Below are 23,328 nucleotides of genomic sequence, written 5' to 3' on the forward strand. Positions count from 1 at the left end.
TTTTTTTTATTTAAATTGTTATTTCAAATATTTGGCATCTAGCAATGAATTATTGTTCCATTAAAGCAAAATGCAGATGATTGTACTGTCAAAGATTTGTATGGGTGTTTTCTATTCTCAGAAGCTTTCATCCTAGCCTTTCTTCTTCAGCTGTATCCCTAAAGGATCAGGCAACTTTATGAGCACATTTATGAGATCAGATACAGAGCTACTACTTTAATTTATATTCTGCATAAAATATATTCTATATGACACAAACAACACATATCTGCTCAGTAAAGTTATCGCAAGGTGAAATCTTTTCCAGCTCATCCTTTATGAGAAATTACCTTGAAGGAGGTAATACTCTTCTTTCTCATAATAGTCTATATCAATTAATGACAGCTTTTTTTCAAAGGCAAATGTGAATACAGCAGGTTTTTAATTGGTATTTTTATTACTTGAACAGGTTCTACAATACTCACTCCAAGAAGCAATCATGAAAAAATGGATACAATTTTCACTTTTTCTCATTTTCATGTTCACTTGTTCTACTGTCTACTGGATGAAGAAGAAGTATTCATTGCCATTCTACAAATACATATACCACCAGTCACCAGTGGAAGTTGTTAATATTGAACCTAATCTTGGTATCTTTTTTGCTGAGACCACCGAGAAGTTGGAACCCTCCACCTTAGCAGTATGTGCTATAGAATCAGCATATCATAACTATCCTGATCGATCTGTTTATTTGTTTATGAAAGGATTAACCAAAGACATGACAATCTCCAACAATCCCTCCTACAAGGGTATTTCACTGCTGTCATCTTTAAAAAATGTCCACATCCTTCCCTTAAATTTTGAAGAACTTTTTAAAGACACTCCTCTCCTTCCATGGTACCAAAAGGTAACTGAATTTTTTGTCATATTTAATTTAAAATAATAGAATAATGAAAATCTGAAGCATGTTTTTCTTATTTATTTGATGTTTATTTTATTTTAAATTACTCTAAGGTTTTGTTTACTTTCTTTCCAGCCTTTTTATTTTTGTCTATTTATAATTTGCTTTAAAAATAAAGATGGTCACCTGTAATATCTCATAATTGTAATGCCATCTTTCCGTCAGTACATAATCCCTCACAGCTCTTAATTTATATTTAACTCCTAATTCATAGCACTTTTTGACTGGTCATTTAGCAAATTCTGGTATTTCTAGTGTGCAAATTTCCCATCCCAGCTGATACACAACTCAGATATTTAGTTTGAATCAGGCCTAATAAGTTTAGACAGATAAATACTAGTGTTTATTGAAAGATGTATACAATTCCTGTCCTAGATATGAGGATATTTCAGATGTTTTGGTATTTGGCATTATGTGCAATGAGAAGATTAACATATTATTAGAACAAATAGATGGAAAATGCATCATATAGGTTATTTTGTATCTTTGTCTATTCAATAACCAATGGCAATATTGTTAATGATGGCAGATAAAGACAAAAATGGTCCATCCAGTCTGACAGCAAATTTCTTAGGGTAATAACTGCTACTCTGCGCAGGTTATGGGTAGTAACCGCTGTTCTGTGTAGATACACCGATGCTGAAACGTTAACTGTAGGTGTAACCGAGGTTACCCTATTTCTTCCATTCTTTAGCCACTACAGAACCTCAGTGATTGTTCCACACCCTTTTGAATTCCATTACTGTTCTTTTCCTTACCACCTCTTCCAGGAGGGCTTTTCATGCATCCACCACCCTTTCCATGAGCAAATATTTCCCAACATTTTTCCTTGGAGTTTCATATCATGACCCCTAGTTTTACAACTTACTTTCCATCATAAGAACATAAGAAATTGCCAAGCTGGGTCAGCCCAAGGGTCCATCCAACAGAGGCCAAACCAGGCCACAAGAACCTGGCAATTACCAAATACTAAGAAGATCCCATGCTACTGATGCAATTAATAGCAGTGGCTATTCCCTAAGTAAACTTGATTAATAGCCGTTAATGGACTTCTCCTCCAAGAACTTATCCAAACCTTATTTGAACCCAGCTACACTAACTGCACTAACAACATCCTCTGGCAACAAATTCCAGAGCTTTATTGTGCGTTGAGTGAAAAAGAATTTTCTCCGATCAATCTGATTATCGAGAACTATTAATTCCTTCTCAGGTATTTGAAAATCTGTATCATAACACCCCTGTCCTTCCTTCATTCCAGGGTATATATATCATTTTCTTGTTCACTTCGATCTCTTGTTCCTCCGATCTCTTTTCATAAGTCTTCTAGTGCAGACCCCACACCATTTTGGTTGCATTTCTCTGGACTGCTTCCATTCTGTCCTTATCTTTTTTGAGATATGGCCTCCAGAACTGAACACAATACTCCAGGCAAGACCTCGCACCTCTTTTTTCCTATTGGTTATGCCTTTCTCTATGCAGCCTGGTAACCTTCTGGCCTTAGCCATCACCTGGTCACATTGCTTTGCTACCTTCAGATCCCTGGACACTATCAGCCTGAGCTGTCTTTCCCAGTCAGTACACATCAGTCTTTCATTCCTCATCACATACACTTCTTGGCATTGAATCCCAGCTACCTAATTTTCAAACACTCCTTAAGCTTTCTTAGATTACTTCTCATTTTCTCACCTCTTTCAGGTGTGTCTGCCTTGTTACAGATCATAGTGTCTTCAAGAAAAACAAATTTTACTTTTGAATCCTTTTGCAGTATCATTCACTTACAAAGATATTGAACAGAAGCAGGCCCAGAACCAATTCTTGAGGAACTTCACTTATCACTCTTCTCTCTTCAGTATAGGTTCCATTTATCACTAATGATTGGCAGTCAGCCAATTTGTAATCCATTCCACCACCTTGGAATCCACTCTACATTTTCTCATTTTATTCATGAGCCTCCTATATGGGACCATATCAAAATCCTTGATGAAATGCAAGTAAAACATATTGAGTGCTCTTCCTTGATCTAATTCTCTAGTCACTGAAAAAAAATCAATCAGATTTGTTTAACAGGATCTTCCTCTGGTATAACCATGTTGCCTCAGATCCAGCAACCCATTGGATTGTAGATTGTTCATTAAATTTCCTTCAGCAGAACCTCCATTAATTTTTATACCATCAAGGTATGGCTAACTGGCCTTTAATTTCCAGCCTCCTCCCTGCTACCACTTTTGTGAAGTGAGACCACACCTGCCTTTCTCAAACTTGCAGTACCACTCCAGACTCCAAGGATCTATTAAACAGGTTCTTCAGTGGACTCACTAGAACTTCTCTGAGCTCCATTAGAATCTTGGGATGTATCTCATCTGGAACCACTGCCTTGTCAACTTTCAGTTTTACAAGTTTCACTCAAACTCTCTCTTCTATAAATGGGGCCATATCTACCCCATTCCCATCTCTACTCTTGCCAACCAGCAGTGGTCCTTCTCCAAGGTCTTCTTTAGTGAACACAGAACTGTAGTATTTGTTTAATATTTCTGCTGTTTCCTCATCTTTCTGTACACCTTGCTCTTGTCTTCTTTCAGTTGTACAATGCCACCTCTGGCCTTCCTTTTTTCTCTAACAAATCTGAAAATGCTTTGTCATGTCACCTTTCCTCCTTGGTGATCTTTGCTTCCATTCAAATTTTCGCTAGTCTGATTTGTTTAATCTCCTTCAGCTTCAACAGAGGGAGTGCTGAAAGCTGATCCTTCTAGTGATGGGCATTCATTTGAAATGAATGGGTAAAATGCATCAAATGAGTCCATTTAGTTTCTTTTATGAACCATTTAAATACAAAAATGTTTGCTCATTCTTTTCTTTTTGCCATTCAAATCTATGGTCCATTCAAGTCTAGAGCTCCTGCTGAGCAAACAACAGATACAGGAAGGGTCTAATTAGTAACTATAGTTGCTATTCTTCCTAGCTGCCATGCCTCAGATGTACCACCTTGGGGGTCTGGCTGCCATTCTGCATACCTGCCATGCTTCAGATGTACCACCTTGGGGATCTTCCTTTACCCTCTAACTCTCAGGCATCTAGATGCCTGGACCTTTCCCAGCAACCCTTTTTAAACCTCCTGAGGACTAAACTGGATCTTTGGGGGCATGACCGTGTTCTACCAGAAGTCAGGGTAGTTTGCATGGAGTGGCAGTTACTTTTACCCTTAACAAAAGACATGGGATAGTCTGCATAGAATGGCAGTTGCTACTATACTTAACAGATGGTTTACAGGTAGCTTGCAGGTTGCGGCAGTTGTAACTACCCTTAACGGAGGATTTGAGGGAAGACTGCATGGAGTAGCAGTTGCTATTACCCTTATCAGAGGACTTAAGGGTAGATAGCATGGAGTGACAGTTGCTACTATACTTAACAGAGGGCTTGGAGGTAGTCTGCATGGAGTAGCAATTGCAACTACCCTTAATAGAGGGCTTGGGAGTAGTCTGCATGGAGCAACAGATTATATTACCTTTAACAGAAGGCTTGGGGTTAGTCTACATGGAACAGCAGTTGCAACTATCCTTAACAGAGGACTTGAAGGTAGAGTGCATAGAGTGGCCATTGACAGAAGGCTTGGGAGTAGCCTGCACAGAGTGGCAGTTGCTACTACCCTAATAAAAACTTGCTGGGCAGACTAGATATCAATTTTGGTCTTTTTTTAAAAACACTTTATCAAATGAAGAAACAATAATAGTTCAATTCCCATCCTCTAACACCACTTTCCCCTTCCCAACTATCGAACAAAAACCATTGACTGTGGTGACCAGGTAGTCCATGGTTTATTAATTCAATTGTCTCTACTTTATATCAATCATCCAATCTTAAAAAATCAGAAATGTAAAAGCAATAAAGAACCTATTTTCACTCTTTAAGCATTAAATAATAAACTTCTAACTTTAGGGGTCAAAACTAAGATTTACTGATGCCAAATTGTGCTCGGGGGTGGACCCTTGACCTGAGGCAGTGGAGAACTGTCTCCTGGTAGGGACCAGGAAGCAACTGCCCCCAGGGAGTGGAGCCCTGGAGGAGACAGAAGCTAGGAAAAGCTTTACCACTGGAAGCCCGAGGTCCTCCCGGGAGGAGCCCGTAGGGACCCGGGCCGCTTGGACTTAGGTGGGCCTCGCAGGGTCTCCTGGGAGAGTGGAAGTCCGGCGTGCCCACAGACAGAAGGGGAGCATGGACAGGTTCAAGACTGGAGGTCAGATGTAACAAGGAGGACCAGAAGAGCGTAGGTGATGACAAGGCTAGGAACAGAGCCAGAATCTAGACACATGGTCAAACAGGCAGAGGTCAAAGTCCGGGAATAAGTCCGAGGAGTAGTCAGCAAAGTAGAGGTCAGGTTCCGGAGGTCAGACTAGGTTACGCGGGGAATCACGTGATGTCAGCGTCACTCCGACGTGACGCTGACGTCACGTGATTCCCCGCGCGTTCGCTCCGGGACCCTCGTTGGACCCAAAAGGAACTTTTGGCCAGCTTGGGGGGAGAAGGGTCAGGAGGCCATAGCTATGTTGAATAAGTTGGAAATCCGATCGTTTTCGCCTCATCACTTTAAGTTAAAAAAAAAAAAAAGTTGTGTTTTACATATAAGTTCAAAACGAATGCACACCCCTAATAGGGATGTGCAGACAAAAAGTTTTCGTTGATAAGTTGATAAGTTGAAATTGAGGGTCGATTTCGTTCAATATGGACATATGGAGAATTCCATAAGTTGAGGGTCTGTCCATAAGTTGACCGGTTCCCATTAAAGTCAATGGGGGAAGGATTTCCAGCCTATTTTTGGCTGCAGAATTGGGGTTTTCTTATCAATTGTCATGAAACTTCTGGGGAGCAATCATCACAACAACAAAAGAGCTCCAAGGTACTTAGACTGTGGCAAAGTGGCACCTAAGTGGCATGAATAGCCTAAGGCACTGGAAAGGTGCAAAGGGGTACCAGAAGTGGCAAGAGTGCTTTAACAGAGGCACAAAGCAGCAGTGAGAATGTAAAAAACACACCACAGCTTCAAAACAGAGCACCGATAGCAGATGCATGAACCATCAAAGGCAGCACCACAGGCAAAGCGGCAAGACAAGTGGCATTGACATCCAACAGCACAATGAAGGGGGAACATAGCAAGAAGATAGACTAGCACCAACACACTGAGGAACCATGAGAGTGGCAAGAACACCACAAGGAGTTAAGTGAGTCATCTGGTGTATGGCAGCAAAGCAGAGTGGCAGAAAGCTGATAGGGGCAAGACAGGCTGGCAGAGTGGAGGTAGTCTGGTCTGGTCCCTGTGGTTTTGATAGGGTAAAGACAGGCTGGCCCAGGAGAGAGTTCCCTTTCCTTTGTGCAGGGAAGGACTCCCTGGAACGGGTCCACCCCTAGAGTTGGGTGTACCCTGTGTTTAAATTGGCGTCCAGTGAATATTGTTGGCGTCTAGTGAATTCCGTTGGCTTCTAGTGAATTCCGACTGTAATTACGCACTTCAGCTGATGACAAAGGAAATTGAAGAAGATCTCTCAGAAATAAGAATACTGCTACTCCAGTCATCCAGGCCTGGATGAACAGGCACATCATTCGAGGACAGAGGTCAATCCCAGCTAGGGACACAAGGCCTGGATGAACAGGCACAGCAATTGAGTTAAAACACCAGTAGGAACACAAGGCCTGGATGAACAGGCACATCATTCGAGGACAGAGGTCAATCCCAGCTAGGGACACAAGGCCTGGATGAACAGGCACAGCAATGGAGTTAAAACTCCAGTCGGAGGAACACAAGGCCTGGATGAACAGGCACATCATTCGAGGACAGAGGTCAATCCCAGCTAGGGACACAAGGCCTGGATGAACAGGCACAGCAATTGAGTTAAAACACCAGTAGGAACACAAGGCCTGGATGAACAGGCACATCATTCGAGGACAGAGGTCAATCCCAGCTAGGGACACAAGGCCTGGATGAACAGGCACAGCAATGGAGTTAAAACTCCAGTCGGAGGAACACAAGGCCTGGATGAACAGGCACATCATTCGAGGACAGAGGTCAATCCCAGCTAGGGACACAAGGCCTGGATGAACAGGCACAGCAATGGAGTTAAAACACCAGTCGGAGGAACACAAGGCCTGGATGAACAGGCACATCATTCGAGGACAGAGGTCAATCCCAGCTAGGGACACAAGGCCTGGATGAACAGGCACAGCATTTGAGTTAAAACACTTGTGGGAACACAAGGCCTGGATGAACAGGCACAGCAATTGAGTTAAAACACTTGTGGGAACACAAGGCCTGGATGAACAGGCACATCATTCGAGGACAGAGGTCAATCCCAGCTAGGGACACAAGGCCTGGATGAACAGGCACAGCAATTGAGTTAAAACACTTGTGGGAACACAAGGCCTGGATGAACAGGCACAGCAATTGAGTTAAAACACTTGTGGGAACACAAGGCCTGGATGGAACAGGCACATCATTCGAGGACAGAGGTCAATCCCAGCTAGGGACACAAGGCCTGGATGAACAGGCACAGCAATTGAGTTAAAACACTTGTGGGAACACAAGGCCTGGATGAACAGGCGCAGCAATGGAGGTCAAACACCGGTAGGAACACAAGGCCTGCACAGTAGATGGTCAGGCACAGCGATTCATGTCAGGAACATGTGCTGCAGTTTATTATCTGAAGCATAGGAGGCAATTAGAGCTGCTGCAATGCTTTGAATAGCTTTCATTCGTCTTGCCATTCACAGGGAAAATTTGGAAAGCCAAGCAAAGGCAGGTTTACTTTCAAAAACACTAGCATTTCCATCAACTCTGGTGCCAGCCTTGAGCGGTGAGGGCTCATGATATCCCCTGTCATTGAAAAGACACGTTCACTGAGCACACTGGTTGGTGGACATGACAGATATCGTTCAGCCACTTTGGCTAGGTGTGGCCAGACAGTGGACTTGTGTGCCCAATATGCCAGCGGATCTGTCTGCATGTTCTCTATCGGCTCTGAGAGATACCGTGTCACTGACAGCTGTGCTGCTGTCTCCTCCTGTGCTTGGGAGGCCTCAGAGTCACTCAATCCAGCTACTTTCTCTCTCGCCTGTTGCACAACTGATGAATCTTTATGGCCAACATGCCTTGGGCGTTCTGACGTGGAGGAGGAGGTACTACCTGTCACTGACACAGGGCTACTCCTGCCTGGGCTAGCAGCACAACTCTGTGACGTGCCGGCTGTTTCCACCTTTGCTTCAATCCTAATCTGACTATGTTTCTGCCTATAGCACTCCTGTTCACGGACCTTACCTAACAGCAGATCCTTCACATATGACAGACAATTGGTCTGTAGGGCGGGTTAACCTTTCACACGGGGATCACAGACAGAGGCAAGCATGTATGTGCTGTCCTCTGTTAAAGGCCTTAATCTGTCTTTCACCTGCTGCTGCAAAACGTCCAGACACTGCAGCACCTCAGCAGTCATTCCCTCTTGCTGTTTAAAGGCCTCCAAATGGTCATCCAGGAATTTAACTATAGGGATGATGTCAGCCAAGGTGGCACTTCTGGAACTCAGCTCCTCCGTGACATCCTTGAAGGGCTGCAGGATTTTTACCAGCTGACTCATGACTAACCAATCGCGATGCCCTAGGGGATTCTGCACACCTATGTCCATTCTACCAGAAAGTTCATGAAGGGGTGTCTGCAGCTCCAGTAACCTCTCTAGCATCATAAAGGTGGAATTCCACTGGGTGGCAATGTCTTGAATGAGACGCTTCTGAGGCATATCCAAATCAGTCTGCTTTTGTCGGAGAACCTGCCCCGCCTTGACACTTCTGTGGAAATGTGCTGCTATGTTCCTGCACTTCTGTATTAACCTACGCAGGTATTCATTCTCCTTGTCATTGGACTTCAAGCCCAGAGCTGACTTCACTACCAGATGCAGAGTGTGTGCAAAACATCGGATGTTCTTAAACCGCCCATCGCTTATTGCCTTAACCATGTTTGCACCGTTGTCTGTGACAAAAAACCCTGCCCGCGTTTTCCTGTCTCGCTGGTGCAGTTGCCAGCCCTCCAGCATCTTTCTGATGCATGCTAGAATATTGGCAGCGGTATGGGCCTGATCCGCCAGGTGGGTGTGCAGTAAAGCCCACCTCCACCCTGACGCTTCTTCAGTAATAGAGCTGCTGGCTGCCCCTGCCTCTGCCATGTCCCACCAGTGTGCTGTCAGAGAGAGGTAAGAGTGTGCAGCATTCATGGTGGTCCAGATATCGCAGGTGAAATGCACTCTTCCGTCTGCCTTAGCTAGCAGTGCTTGCAAGCGACTGCGACACTGCTTGTATAGGCTGGGGATGACCTTTCTACTAAATGTGGTTCTGGAGGGGACTTTGTAATTTGGAAGTACAACCTTCAATAAACGCTTGAAACCCACATTCTCCACTAACTGCAAGGGCTGTTCATCAAGGGCAATCATTTCCCCAATGCTCCTGGTTGCAACTTTTGAGGCTGCCTGCCTCCTACCCCGGGATAGCGTTACCGCACTCCACCCCATTTCCTCCATGGTGGATTGTCGCTTCTGCCACATGTCACTGGATTGCTGGCCTGCCGCCTGACTGCTAGAAGGGTATGAGGGAGTGGGCTGACTCTGCTGCTTTCCTACCACTGCACACTGCTTGAAAGGGGTCCCCCGACTAAAACTGCCACCATCCCCAGATGGCAGTAATCTTGTTGGGTGTTGCCTCTTAATATGATGGTTCATGCCAAAATTTGATAGATGTCCCATTTGCTTGCCTCTGCTAATATCCCTGGCACAGTAATTACACCAAGCATAATGCGGGTCTTCTGTCGCTTTAAAATGTTTCCAGATCGGAGATTTATTTTATGATCCTCCTCTCTTTACCACCTTTGGGGTGGATGCTGGCACTGGAGTTGAGGTACTAGTGGGTGGTGCACCCTGAGAAGCAATGCCAGCGGGGGCACGAGTCGTCACCCTCTGTCTCCCTTCTGACACCTCTTCCTCCTCCTCGATATCACTGTAATCTCTCACCTGCTGCACAGTTCTGGAGGTGGAGGCTAAGACAGGACTAACTGATTCTACAGAAGATTCGTCAGCTACTACTTCTTCAGTTTCTAATGAGAATCCCACCCAAGAAGATTCTTCTTCTGAATCAGAAGCTAACAGTGCCAGCGCTACCTCGTGACCGCTAAGTCTTAGTTGAGACTTTTGTCCCCCGGCTGCTCTTGGGTGTCTAAATTTTGTCGGGCTTGACTCTGCCTCCCCTTCCCTCTCCTCCAAAACTACAGGGCCAGAAACAAGTGGTGGCGATGGCAAAGTATCATGGGCCGATTTCGGGTTTTTTGCCATGGAACTGCCATCCCCTACAAAGAGTTTAGATTGCGACAGTTGCCTTTTTAGCTGTACTGGTGGTGTTGCACTTGTGTCTTTTGCGGTGCCTCAGCTGCCAGTCCCAATAAGTCGATTGCATCTCTCTTTCCCTGACATTATGGATGATTTTATGTGGTAACACTGCCCACTGTCCCACAATAATAATGTTCAGTCTGTTTAAAATTCCCAAATTAACAGACCCACTCAAGAACAATGTTCAGTCTGTTTAAAATACCAAAATGAACAGACTCACTCAATAACAATGTTCTTAAGTCTGTTTAAAAATACTAAAATGAACAGACTCACTCAAGAACAATGTTCAGTCTGTTTAAAATTCCCAAATGAACAGACCCACTCAAGAACAATGTTAGGTCTGTTTAAAACACTAAAATGAACAGACCCACTCAAGAACAATGTTCAGTCTGTTTAAAATACCAAAATGAACAGACTGACTCAATAACAATGTTCACTATCTGTTTAAAATACCAAAATGAACAGACCCACTCAAGAACAATGTTCTTAAGTCTGTTTAAAAATACCAAAATGAACACTCACTCAAGAACAATGTTCAGTCTGTTTAAAATACCAAAATGAACAGACCCACTCAAGAACAATGTTCACTATCTGTTTAAAATACCAAAATGAACAGACTCACTCAATAACAATCAGGCCTATCCAGTACCGAGCGGTAGGAAGAGCTGCGTTAGTGCCTACGGCACCCGCGGTTACCGCCCGCACAGTGCAGCTCACCTACCGCTCGATCCTGAAGCCTAATTATATGTAAATGTAAGCCGCGTCCGAAAAGCCTTAGTCCCGCGCAACCCAGGATACTGGATAGAGCGCCTATACAGGATCCTGGGTGCGCGGACCTAAGGCTTCACGCCACGCTGGTATCTGTCATTTCAAATGTCATTTGAAATGACAGATACCAGGAACCAACGGCGGCGACAGCGCAGAAACAACGGCGAAACGACTTGTCAGTGTCCCCCCTCCTCTTGGAGCAGGGCGCGAAAAGCCGCCTTGCTCCGGGAGGAGGGGGGACACTGACAGCGGCGAAGCAACGGCGAAGACAGCGGCGAAGCAACGGCGGCGACAGCGCAGAAACAACGGCGAAACGACTTGTCAGTGTCCCCCCACCTCTCGGAGCAGGGCGCGAAAAGCCGCCTTGCTCCGGGAGGAGGGGGGACACTGACAGCGGCGAAGCAACGGCGAAGACAGCGGCGAAGCAACGGCGGCGACAGCGCAGAAACAACGGCGAAATGACTTTTCAGTGTCCCCCCTCCTCTCGGAGCAGGGCGGAAAAGCCGCCTTGCTCCAGGAGGAGGGGGGACACTAGCAACGGTGAAGCTTTCCCCCAGCCCGGACGCCGGCAAAAAAACTTACTTTTTTGCAGTCAGCCATGAGCAGGAACACGATCTGGCCTGCCTTAGCTCCTCTCGACAAGATGGCCGCCTGCACGGGGAAAGCGTGCAATTGGCCGCTCAAGACGTGACATCACGACATCACGTCTTGAGCGGCCAATTGCACGCTTTCCCCGTGCAGGCGGCCATCTTGTCGGGAGGAGCTAAGGCAGGCCAGATCGTGTTCCTCCTCATGGCTGACTGCAAAAAAGTAAGTTTTTTTGCCGGCGTCCGGGCTGGGGGAAAGCTTCACCATTGCTAGTGTCCCCCCTCCTCCCGGAGCAAGGTGGCTTTTCGCGCCCTGCTCCGAGAGGAGGGGGGACACTGACAAGTCGTTTCGCCGCTGTCTTCGCCGTTGCTTCGTCGCTGTCTTCGCCGTTGCTTCGCCGCTGTCAGTGTCCCCCCTCCTCCCGGAGCAAGGCGGCTTTTCCGCCCTGCTCCGAGAGGAGGGGGGACACTGAAAAGTCATTTCGCCGCTGTCTTCGCCGTTGCTTCGCCGCTGTCTTCGCCGTTGCTTCGCCGCTGTCAGTGTCCCCCCTCCTCCCGGAGCAAGGCGGCTTTTCGCGCCCTGCTCCGAGAGGAGGGGGGAGACACTGACAAGTCGTTTCGCCGTTGTTTCTGCGCTGTCGCCGCCGTTGCTTCGCCGCTGTCTTCGCCGTTGCTTCGCCGCTGTCAGTGTCCCTCCTCCTCCCGGAGCAAGGCGCCTTTTCGCGCCCTGCTCCGGGAGGGGGGAGAAGAGACAAGCGGCGAAACAACTTACTTGCACGGGGGAAAGCGGTCTCCGTGGCAGCCCCAGTCCTCTCCCCTCCTCCCGAAGCCAAAAAAAAAAAAAGCTTTCTTTTTTTTGGCTTCGGGAGCAGGGGAGAGGACTGGGGCTGCCACGGAGACCTGCACCCATGATCGCAGCCGGGGCAGGTGAGCGGGGGCTGGGGGAAAGCTTGCCACCTACCCTTACCCATGCCTCTACCGCCTGGGTCAGGGTAGGCGGTAAGTTTGCAGGTTAAACGCGCAACAAAACGGCAGGGAAAGGTAGCGTTAGTCGGGGCGCGGGTTACAGGATGCTAGGGGAATAGCTAATTGGCTCGTTTGCATGCAATATCGAGCTAATTCGCTCGTTTGCATCCAATATACATGCCGCGGGTGGAAGGGGTTACCCGGGGAATTTAGGACGCGGTAGGAGTAGGTTAAAGGGGATTCGGGATCGCAGGAAGGGCTAACGCGGCCGGAACGTGAGTTAAAAGCGGCTTAGGAGCAGGGTAAACGCGGCCGCACTTTACAGGATAGGCCTGAATGTTCTTAAGTCTGTTTAAAAATACCAAAATGAACAGACCCACTGAAGGACAATGTTCAGTCTGTTTAAAATGCCCACTGCCTCACTGCCTGCCTGGCAGTGCACTCAATGTGTGTGTGTGTGTGCAGTGCACACAGAACTAGCTTCCTTTTAAGCAGATAAGAGGCAGAGTACTGCGGCCCAGGCACTTCCCAGCACAGACCCACTCAAGGACAATGTGTTGAGTCTGTTTGAAAATACCAAGATGAACAGACTCACTCTCAATAACAATGTTGTTAAGTCTGTTTAAAATTCCCAAATGAACAGACTCACTGAAGGACAATGTTCAGTCTGTTTAAAATGTCCACTGCCCACTGCCTCACTGCCTGCCTGGCAGTGCACTCAATGTGTGTGTGTATGTGTGTGTGTGTGTGTGTGTGTGTGTGTGCAGTGCACACAGAACTAGCTTCCTTTTAAGCAGATAAGAGGCAGAGTACTGCGGCCCAGGCACTTCCCAGCACAGACCCACTCAAGGACAATGCGTTGAGTCTGTTTGAAAATACCAAGATGAACAGACTCACTCTCAATAACAATGTTGTTAAGTCTGTTTAAAATTCCCAAATGAACATACCCACTCAAGGACAATGTTCAGTCTGTTTAAAATGCCCACTGCATGACAGACTAAGTAATTGGAATTTAATAAAGCAGGAATTTTTTTCACTCCAGAAACATGGATGACATTGAAAATATAAATATCTCTCTCCAAGCCAGCCCAACACCCTCAATGGTAAATAGAATACTTGGTCACTGCTAGCTGACTAGACCACTACACTGCTTGAAAGAAACAGGAATAGGAATACTAGTGACTGTAGCTGACCCTGCCACTAATGCAAGACCAGGAATATTTTTCTTTCCTTTCCTAGCCTAACACAGAATCTGTTCTGTGTTGTCTATCAAATCTGGTTCTGGTTCTGCTTCTGGTTCTATTTCTGCTTGCCTGCCTGCCTGAGCCTGCCACCCAGCCCACCACCTCCCCACAGAATCGCTGGAAATGTGCGTGAGTCCTCGTGCTGCTGCTTATATAGTGCTGGCTCGTGAGTAAAATCCTCAGAGAGCACTGAATGACAGCGCGATTCGCTGCATTCAGTGCCACTCTGAAAACGTGAATGCAGATTCGCTGCGTTCCGGAATCCATGCCAACCTGTCCGACCCTTTTATGTGAGTCACTGCGACTCACAGGAAAGGATCAGACAGGTTGGCATGGTTAGCGCAGGGGCGCCGCCATTTTGTGCTAATCCGGGGCTCCGAGCTCGCAGCTAATGGCGGCGAGAAAAGCGCGCCTCGCGGTTCAACGTATTCAACGTAGCTATGTTGAATACGTTGGAAGTCGCGATGCGTTGCGCATCATCACTTTTTTAAGTTAAAAAAATAATAAGTTGCGCATCATCACTTTTTAAAGTAAAAAAAAAAATAAGTTGCGTTTTACATATACGTTCAAAACGAATGCAAGACCCCCAAGGTATAACTTGGCACTCATTTTAGCTTCCATATCCCTGACACTACACCTTGGGAGGTTTGTTGCCATTTAGTCTAACTACCATACCCCAAGATGCTATACCTGGGGGGTCTTCCTGATGCTTTGCCTAGCTGACATGATCTTGACACACCTTGGTGGTCTTGGTGTCAATCTGCCTTGCTGCTATACCCTTTTGCTACACCTTTGGAGTCTAGATGCCACACTTCATTGCTGCTATACACCTTATGCTACTCCTGAAGGTCTTGTTGCTGCATGACTAACTGCCATGCTCCTGATGCAACACATTGGGGTTTTGCTGTCACTCTGCCTATCTGCTTCACACTTTGACTGGTGCTTTTCAATATATTTATAAATGAACTGGAAAGGAATATGATGAGTGAGGTAATCAGATTGTCAGATGATAAAAAATTATTTCAAATATTTAAATTACAAGCGGAATGTGATAAATTGCAGAAGGACCTTGCAAGTCTGGAAGATTGGGCATCTAAATGGCAGATGAAATTTAATGTGGACAAGTGCAAGGTGATGCATATAGGGAAAATAACCATGCTGTAGTTACACGATGTTAGGTTCCATATTAGGAGCTACCACCCAGGAAAAAGATTTTGGCATCATAGTGGATAATACATTGAAGTCCTCGGCTCAGTGTGCTGTGGCAGTCAAAAAAGCAAACAAAGTTAGGAATTATTAGGAAGGGAATGGTGAATAAAATGGAAAATGTCATAATGCCTATGTATTGCTCCATGGTGAGATCGCACCTTGAGAGCTGATTTCAATTCTGGTCACCGTATCTCAGTAAAGTTATAGTTGCGCTGAAGAAGGTACAGAGAAGGGTGACAAAAATGATAAATGGGATAGAATAGCTCCCTTATGAGGAAAGGCTAAAGACATTAGGGCTGTTCAGCCTGGAGAAGAGACGGCTAAGTAGGGATATGATAGAGGTCTATAAAATCGTGAGAGGTCTAGAACGGGTAAACGTGAATCGGTTATTTATTCTTTCAGATAATAGAAAGACTGGGAGCACTCCAGGAAGTTAGCAAATAACACATTTAAAACAAATCAGAGAAAATTCTTTTTCACTCAGTGTACATTTAAGCTCTGGAATTTGTTGCCAGAATGTGGTTTGTACATTTAGTGTAGCTGGGTTTAAAAAAGGTTTGGATAAGTTCTTGGAGGAGAAATCTATTAACTGCCATTAATCAAGGTGACTTAAGGAAAAGCCACTACTATTACTGGCATTAGTAGCATGGGATCTACTTAATTTTTGGGTACTTGCCAGGTGCTTGTAACCTGGATTGGTCACTGTGGAAACAGGAAGCTGGGCTTGATGACCCTTGGTCTGACCCAGTAAGGCAACTTCTTATGTTCTTATGTTACTCCTTTTGGATCTTGCTGACATGCTACCTTGCTGTTATGAACATTCTGCTATGCCTTGGGTGACTTGCTGTCACTCTGTCTAGCTGACATGACTCTGATTTTACACCTATGAGGTCTTGCTGCCTCTCTGCCTTGCTGCTATACCTCTTAGGCTTCATCTTGTAAGTTTTACTGTCACTCTGCTTTGCTGCATCCATGGCCATGATTCTACATCGTAGGGGGACTGCTGCCAACCTGCCTAGCAGTTATGTCCCTGACTCTACACCTTGGAAGACTGTATGCATCCCTGTTTGATGTTTGGATTCCAGCCTAGTTATTCTACCCTACTTCTCTCTTGGTTATGTTGGCGTATTTTATCCACAAAATAAAATAGAAAAAAAAGTAGAAATTTCTCCTTCCACCCCCTTCTTATCTGGCTCAATGTCTTGCTGTTTATGTCTGCTACTATTGCTTTATGGCCTGTTCCTGGCTTTCTCATGGTGACTTGGAGAATAGATGCTATTATGAGTTAAATTATACTGTTTTGTGGTGCCTTGGGGAATTCATACAACTGTTGATGTTGCCTTAACTGCTCTCTTGGTATATTCACTGCTTTTGGCTGTTCAGCCATCTACCATGATGCCCTGAGATTTTGATGCTTCTGTACTGTTTGTGATACCCAGCTCACATGCTACACCTTTATGGGTTTGCTGTTTCTGAACACACATTCTATGCGTTAAGAGTTTTGATTCCTCTGCGCTGTTTGTGATAGCAACATAGGGACATAATAAATGCCATGCTGAGTCAGACCAAGGTCCACTGAGCCCAGCAATCTCTCTCTAACAGTGGTTCTATTATATTCCCAGATGTAAGCGCTGGCTTTCCCAAGACTACATGGCTAATAACTGTTTATGCACTTTTTCTTCAGGAACCTGTCCAATCCCCCTTATAACCCCAATATATTAGTTGTTTTGACCATGTCCTCTGGCAACACATTCCATATCATGATTGTACACTGAGTGAAAAATTATTTTCTATGATTTTGTTTTAAATCTGAGGGTTGCTTCTTTCATGGGGTGTTCACTAGTCCTAGTGTTGTTTGAAAGAGAAAATAACTCATCCCTATTTACCCATTCCACCCCATTCATGGTAATATAAATTTCAATCATATTCCCTTTCAGTCATCTCTTTTCCAATCTAAAGAGCACTAATATGTTTAGCCTTTCTTCTTAAGAGAGCTTTTCCATTCCCTTTATCATTTTGACACCCTTCTTTGTTTCTTTTCTATGTCCGCTATGTCTTTTTTGAGATGGGCAACCAGAACTGCATACAATACTCAAGGGGCAGTTGCACCATGGATCCAAAGCCATTATGACAGTCTCAGTTTTGCTTTTTATTCCTTTACAAATAATTGCTAACATTCTATTTACCTTTTTGACCAGATTCAAGGTATTGAGAACAAGTACTCCGAGGTCCTTTTTCCTGGGTTGTGAATCCTAGCACAGAACCCAGCATCATATATTTATATTTGGGATTATTATTCTCTTTCTGCATTACTTTGCACTTGCCCATATTAAATTGCATCTGCCATTTAGAACTCCTAGTCTCACAAGGTCTTTCTGCAGTTAATCACAATCTACTGCCATTGTAATGACTCAAAACAATTTTGTGTCATCTGCAAATTCGGTCACATCAATCATTGTTCCCTTCTCCAGATCATTTATTAATATGCTAAATAACACAGGTCCCAATACGGACCTCTGGGGCACTCCACTAATGACCTTTCTCCATTTGGAAAAACTGACCATTTAATCTTACCTCTGTTTCCTGTCATATCCTGTTACCAATCCACAATAGGACACTGTCTCTGATCTCATGACCTCCCAATTTCCTGAGGAGTGTCACATGAGAGACTTTGTCACATGCCTTCTGAAAATCCAAATACACTCCAGCTCACTTTTGCCTGCATCTTTTTTTATACCCCCAAAAAAATCTAGTAAATTGGTAAGTAGGGATGTGAATCGGGCTTAGGACGATTGAAAATATCGGACGATATTTTCAAAATCATCAGAAATCGGGGGCTCCCGATACGAGAACCCCATGATTTTGTTCCTGGGGTTCTCTTATCATTTTGGGGGAGGGCGGGAAAAACGGCACACTAAAACAATCCCTAAACCCACCCCGACCCTTTAAAACTGTTCCCTTAGTTTCCCCCATCCTCCTGAACCTCCCAAAAACTATTTACAAGTACCTGGTGGTCCAGTGGAGGTCCCGGGAGCCATCTCCCGCTCTCGGGCCGTTGGCTGCCACTAATCAAAATGGTGCCGATGGCCCTTTGCCCTTACCATGTGACAGGGTATCCGTGCCATTGGCTGGCCCCTGTCACATGGTAGGAGCACTGGATGGCCCGTGCCATTTTTAAAGATGGCGCCAGCCGTCCATTACTCCTACCATGTGACAGGGCCTGGCTAATGGCATGGATACCCTGTCACATGGTAAGGGCAAAGGGCCATCGGCGCCATTTTTATTAGTGGCAGCCGACGGCCCCGAGAGCAGGAGATCGCTCCCGGGACTTCCACTGGACCACCAGGTACTTGTAAAAAGTTTTTGGGGGTTCGGGAGGGTGGGGAAAGCTAAGGGAACAGTTTTAAAGGGTCGGGTAGGTTTTTTTGTTTATCGGCTCGGGCGCAGCCGATAAACAAAACCACGATCGGGCCGCCCAAAAAAAAATTAACGATGTGAATCGGAACCGGAATTGGAACTGATTCCGGTTCCGATTCACATCTCTATTGGTAAGGCATGACTTTCCTTTGCAAAACCCATTTTGACTCTCACCCAAACTATGTCTATATGGTACGTAATTTTGTTTTTAAGAATAGCTTTGAATATTTTGCATGGCACCAATGTCAGACTCACTGGTCTCACATTCACCACCCCTCCAGTTTTCTGGTATTGTGGCTATTTTAAATGATAAATTGCAAATCACCAGAAAAAGGTCTGCAATTTCATATTTGAGTTCCTTCAGAACTCTGGGGTGAATACCATCCAGTCCTAATGATTTGTTATTCTTTAGCCTGTCAATCTGAGTTATTACATCCTCCAGTTTCAGAGTGATTCCATCCAGTCACATAGAGACATCACCATCAAGAAATGTTTCCAGTGTGGATAGGATCTTGCCAGCCTCCCAGTATCTGAATTCAAGAAAACATAGAACAAGCAAAGGGAATCTCTGAGGGAGTGGTATAGATAACAGTGCTGAGCAGTGTGTGGATGGGCAATCTAGATAGGTCATATGGTCTTTGGCTGCCATTATGTTTCTGTGTTTCTAAGTATGACAGACTATGAATCTGAAAACACAAATCGCTGCTTGCAATTAACATGAAATGTTGTCTTTCCTTTTCTAACACAGCAGTCACACATTTAATGTGATTTTCTGTAATACGTAAATCTTATAAGAAGAAAACTAAAGTGTAGTCTACAGTCAACACTAATTTTAATTCAGCGCACATCATTTGTAACTTAAATTTCAAAATTAGGATACATTGATAGAAATAGCACCATATTAGTACTCTTCAAAATATAGTGCAAAGATGGAGCACATTGCACCAATAAAAATTGCAAATGCATAGGTATACATCTGCATTTGATAATTGGTATACTTTGGAGTAGTCACTGGAGTATATGTTTACCTGACCCCAATTATGTGTAGATAATGAAACAAAACTCATGAAAGAATAATAACTCTGGATCTTAAATTTACAGATAAATTCAGACAAGGAACAATTCTGGACACACGTCATTTCCGATGGCTTCAGGATAGCAGTAGTTTGGAAGTATGGTGGGATTTACATGGACACAGATATCATATCCATAAAGCCTCTCCAAGAAGTAGATTTCCTGGCATTTGAGGAACTACGAACTTGCAGCAGTTCGGCATTTGGTTTTCAAAGGCACCATGAATATCTATGGGAATGTATGGAGGACTTTGTGAAGAACTATAGAGGAGCCATATGGGGACAACAAGGTCCCCTGCTGCATACCAGAGTTATAGCAAGGCGATGCGAGTTTCCAGATTTCAAATATATAAAAGATGGCACATGTAAGAATATTTCTATTTTGCACCCGCAGCGATTAAGTCCAATTCACTATTCTAATTGGGGAAAATATTTTGAGGTCTGGGACCACCAGAACACCTTTAATAATTCATATGGCTTTCACATGTGGAATTTCATGAACAAGAGTAAGAAAAAGGTGATGGCAGGAAGCAATTCATTGGCTGAGAACCTCTTTATCAAAAACTGTCCACTTACTTATGAATTCATTTTGAAATCTACACCAGGAAAGTAAACATGGGATGGTAACTTTATTAAAGTCAATAGTTTAGTACTCATTATTCTCCACAAAATCAGAGATTTCCAATGAGCTATCTGTAAAAGTATTTGGACCTTGTAGGAAGAACTCCATAGATGTTGCATGGATAATTTCAATTCTATTTTCTTGTTCAAATCCTCAGTTTATTTTATCCCAGCTCACTCCAGGTCAACAGAACATACTGATCCAATCCTGGTTTTGGTCTGTTGCATGCATGGATTTGTAGTCTGATTGTCACATGGATTTTTCTTAGACAGAGCTACAACCCTATGCCTGCACGGGACAAAACCAGGATTGTGTGAGCTGCATGTTTCTCCCATGCATTCTATTCAAGAGTGTAACTGCCACTCCATGTCCATTCACATTATCCACTTTCTTTCTATTTACAGTTGTAACTGCTGTTCCATGTAGGTTACTCCCATGTTTTAGATTTATGGTTGCAACTGCTGATCTGTGTAGGTTACCGGATGCCTTCTATTTAGGGATCAAAAATGAAGAACATATTGGTAGGTGTATCTTGTACTTGACCACTGGATCAAATATGAAAATCAGAAACTTCTGCCTTTGAAAACCTCTGCATTGTCCTGGGGCAAATGGCCTTCTCCTTCCCTGGGCTAGGAAGACAATAACATAATACAAAGCTTGTTCACATTCTCACAAGGAATTGTACAAGTCTCTTGAAGGTCATGCTTAACACACACCTGTCAGTGCTATGTTGAGCTTGATTTTGTAGAGCTGGTACCATGGTACGATCTAAATTGGATGTTTCTGTATTACCTGAAGTTGTTCTTCATTTTTTATTTCCAGCTCATCAACATTCTAAAGTTTGTGATACAAAGAAGACTTACCTATTGGCTCTTCTCTTAGCCTCCCCCTTTCCCTGTGGACTTGCTCTAGAGATGGTAGTATCTGTCGCACTATACCAGTTACCCCCGTGCTTATCAATTTCCCAAACTCAAGGAAAGAAGCAGACTTTAGCAGGACTGGCCTTTCATTTCTACTACACTAGGCAGAGTTCCAAGTGTGGTAAGCAATAGAGCCAGCACTAGCATACAGACAGAACAGGTAACCATCGAGGGTGGCAGATTGCCTAGCGCAGTAAAATATATCTGCCTAGATCTTTTACATTTACATTTATTGGATTTATGAATTGTTCAACATAAAATAGGCCTGAGCAATGAACATAGGAAACATATATAATCATAAAATGTCTCTAGCTCCTTTTCCCTGTGCCTCTATTCTTCCCCCAGTGCCTTCATTTCCTTTCTAAATGTGCTCCCTTCCCCCTCCCCCCTCTACTCACCACTGCCCTATATGCATTCTGTCTGCATGTGGGTCTATTCTCTTTCCCACAACATCTTTTCTCTGTGCCCATTCAACCACTCCATTCTCTGTAGCCCTGCTCCTTCTGTGTGCCTCTGCATCCTTCTGTACCCTTCCACTTCATGCACATTCCATACTTTCCCCCTTACTCCTGCTCCCTTCCGTACTCTGTACCACTGCTACCTCCCCTGATGCACCTGTGCCCACTCTCCCTTCCTCTTTCCCTCTCTTTTGTCTCTTCTATTTGACTTCATTCCCTTTCTCCTTCCCTCTGTATTCTCATTTCCTCCTTACCTAGCTAGTCTTTTTTAAAGTGAGGCAGTCCTAGACCTAGTTGGTATTAGAAACAGCAGTAGTACTCTGTCTCTGTACATGCTCACAGTCCCAAAAGTGGTCCCCCTTCCTCTTCCAGACGGGAAAGTCGTACAGGAGGAGGTGAAATGATGAATATGGGGGCTGTGAGCACATGCTGATTTATAGTACTTGTATCAGGTCCAATGTTCCCTGCACAACTTTGCTGCTTTGAATGGTATGGGGATGGGACTGGATTTTGAGAGAATAGGTACAGGAGAAAGGATTATAGTGAGGAATGATGGAGAATAAGTATGGTTTAGAGAGAGGTGGAGATCATATGTGGAGACTGGGGAGTAGGGGATGGAGAAAGGAAACTTGCAATAAATATTGGTCTGCCTAGTATAGCTAGAAATGACAGGCCAATCTTATTAAAGACTGCTTCTTTCCTTGAGTTTGGGATATTGATAAGCATGGGGGTAACTGGCATGGTGCAACAGATACTACCATAAGCTTGCTGGGCAGACTGGATGGACCATTTGGTCCTTCTCTGCAGTTATTTCTATATTTCGGGAGGGGGTGAGGCGTGGCCTTTGAGCAAGATGGCCGCATGATCTGGAGCTCTGGCTATCCAGATCCCATCAAAAGCGAACCTAAAACAATCAAAGCTTAAAAGGTTACCAAAGAGAGTACTTTTAGATCGCAACACAAGATCGATGGCTGTGTGATGTCATGCAAGGCAAAGCAAGTCACAGACAAACAAAAGTCAGAGAGACATGGAAAAATTTAACATGGATTAGAAATTACTGCCCAGAAAATAATCACAACAGGATTTTTACAAGAGACGTGTAAGGGTGAAAGAGGCTGATGACTGAATAGTTTGGAGGCAAGGTGAGATTGTAGGGGTCAGGTAGGAACCCCTCTTCATGTAAATCCCTGGGAAGGAAGCAAAATTTCATGCAATAACATCAGAAGCCCCATGGAGTCACAGTGACATTAGACAACCTATGGGAGGGACAGGGAGTAGTGTAGCTTGCCCTCAGCAGGTTCACATTATTCTCTCACACATCCTTCCCCATCCCACCAAAAGTAGCAGAACTGTAAAGGGAAACCTGAACCTGGCTGTAACTGGGAACAGCAGCAGCACTTTGTCTCAGTACACAAGGACTGTGGGTCAGAAGATGCTCACAGGCCCATATCAGCTCTTCATCTCCTCCTGTATGAGTTTCCTGTTTGGAAGAACAGGATAGACCACACCGGGGAGAAAAACACGGGAATGGAATTAAAAAAAAAGTGTGGGATATATCCAGAAGATCCCTGGTGGCAAGAAAATTGTAATGGAACACTGGGCAATCTGTACAGTATGGCAGGTACAATCCACAACAGCAATGTGCTTCCAAGAAACCATTCTAGTAATCTGCATGGAATGATGATTATAGTCCAGTAACAGCATGGCACTGCAATGT

At 44.6% G+C, this 23,328-nt stretch overlaps 1 protein-coding gene across 1 annotated transcript; it reads left to right on the plus strand.

The window, feature by feature from the left end:
* The first annotated feature begins 464 nt into the window (after positions 1-464).
* Positions 465-23,081, plus strand: LOC115099371 (alpha-1,4-N-acetylglucosaminyltransferase-like). Its single transcript, XM_029616968.1, has 2 exons — positions 465-886; positions 19,640-23,081. Exons 1-2 carry the CDS (start codon positions 479-481, stop codon positions 20,222-20,224), a joined length of 993 nt encoding a protein of 330 aa, XP_029472828.1. The 5' UTR covers positions 465-478; the 3' UTR covers positions 20,225-23,081.
* The last annotated feature ends 247 nt before the right edge of the window (positions 23,082-23,328 follow it).

The sequence above is a fragment of the Rhinatrema bivittatum genome, chromosome 9 (assembly GCF_901001135.1).
Source record: "Rhinatrema bivittatum chromosome 9, aRhiBiv1.1, whole genome shotgun sequence".
In the NCBI taxonomy this organism is placed as follows: Eukaryota; Metazoa; Chordata; class Amphibia; order Gymnophiona; family Rhinatrematidae; genus Rhinatrema; species Rhinatrema bivittatum.

Coding starts and splice junctions, on each gene's coding strand:
- LOC115099371 (XM_029616968.1), top strand. CDS start 479: ATGAAAAAATGGATACAATTTTCACTTTTTCTCATTTTCATGTTCACT. Junction 887..19,639: donor TCCTTCCATGGTACCAAAAG/GTAACTGAATTT, acceptor TTAAATTTACAG/ATAAATTCAGACAAGGAACA.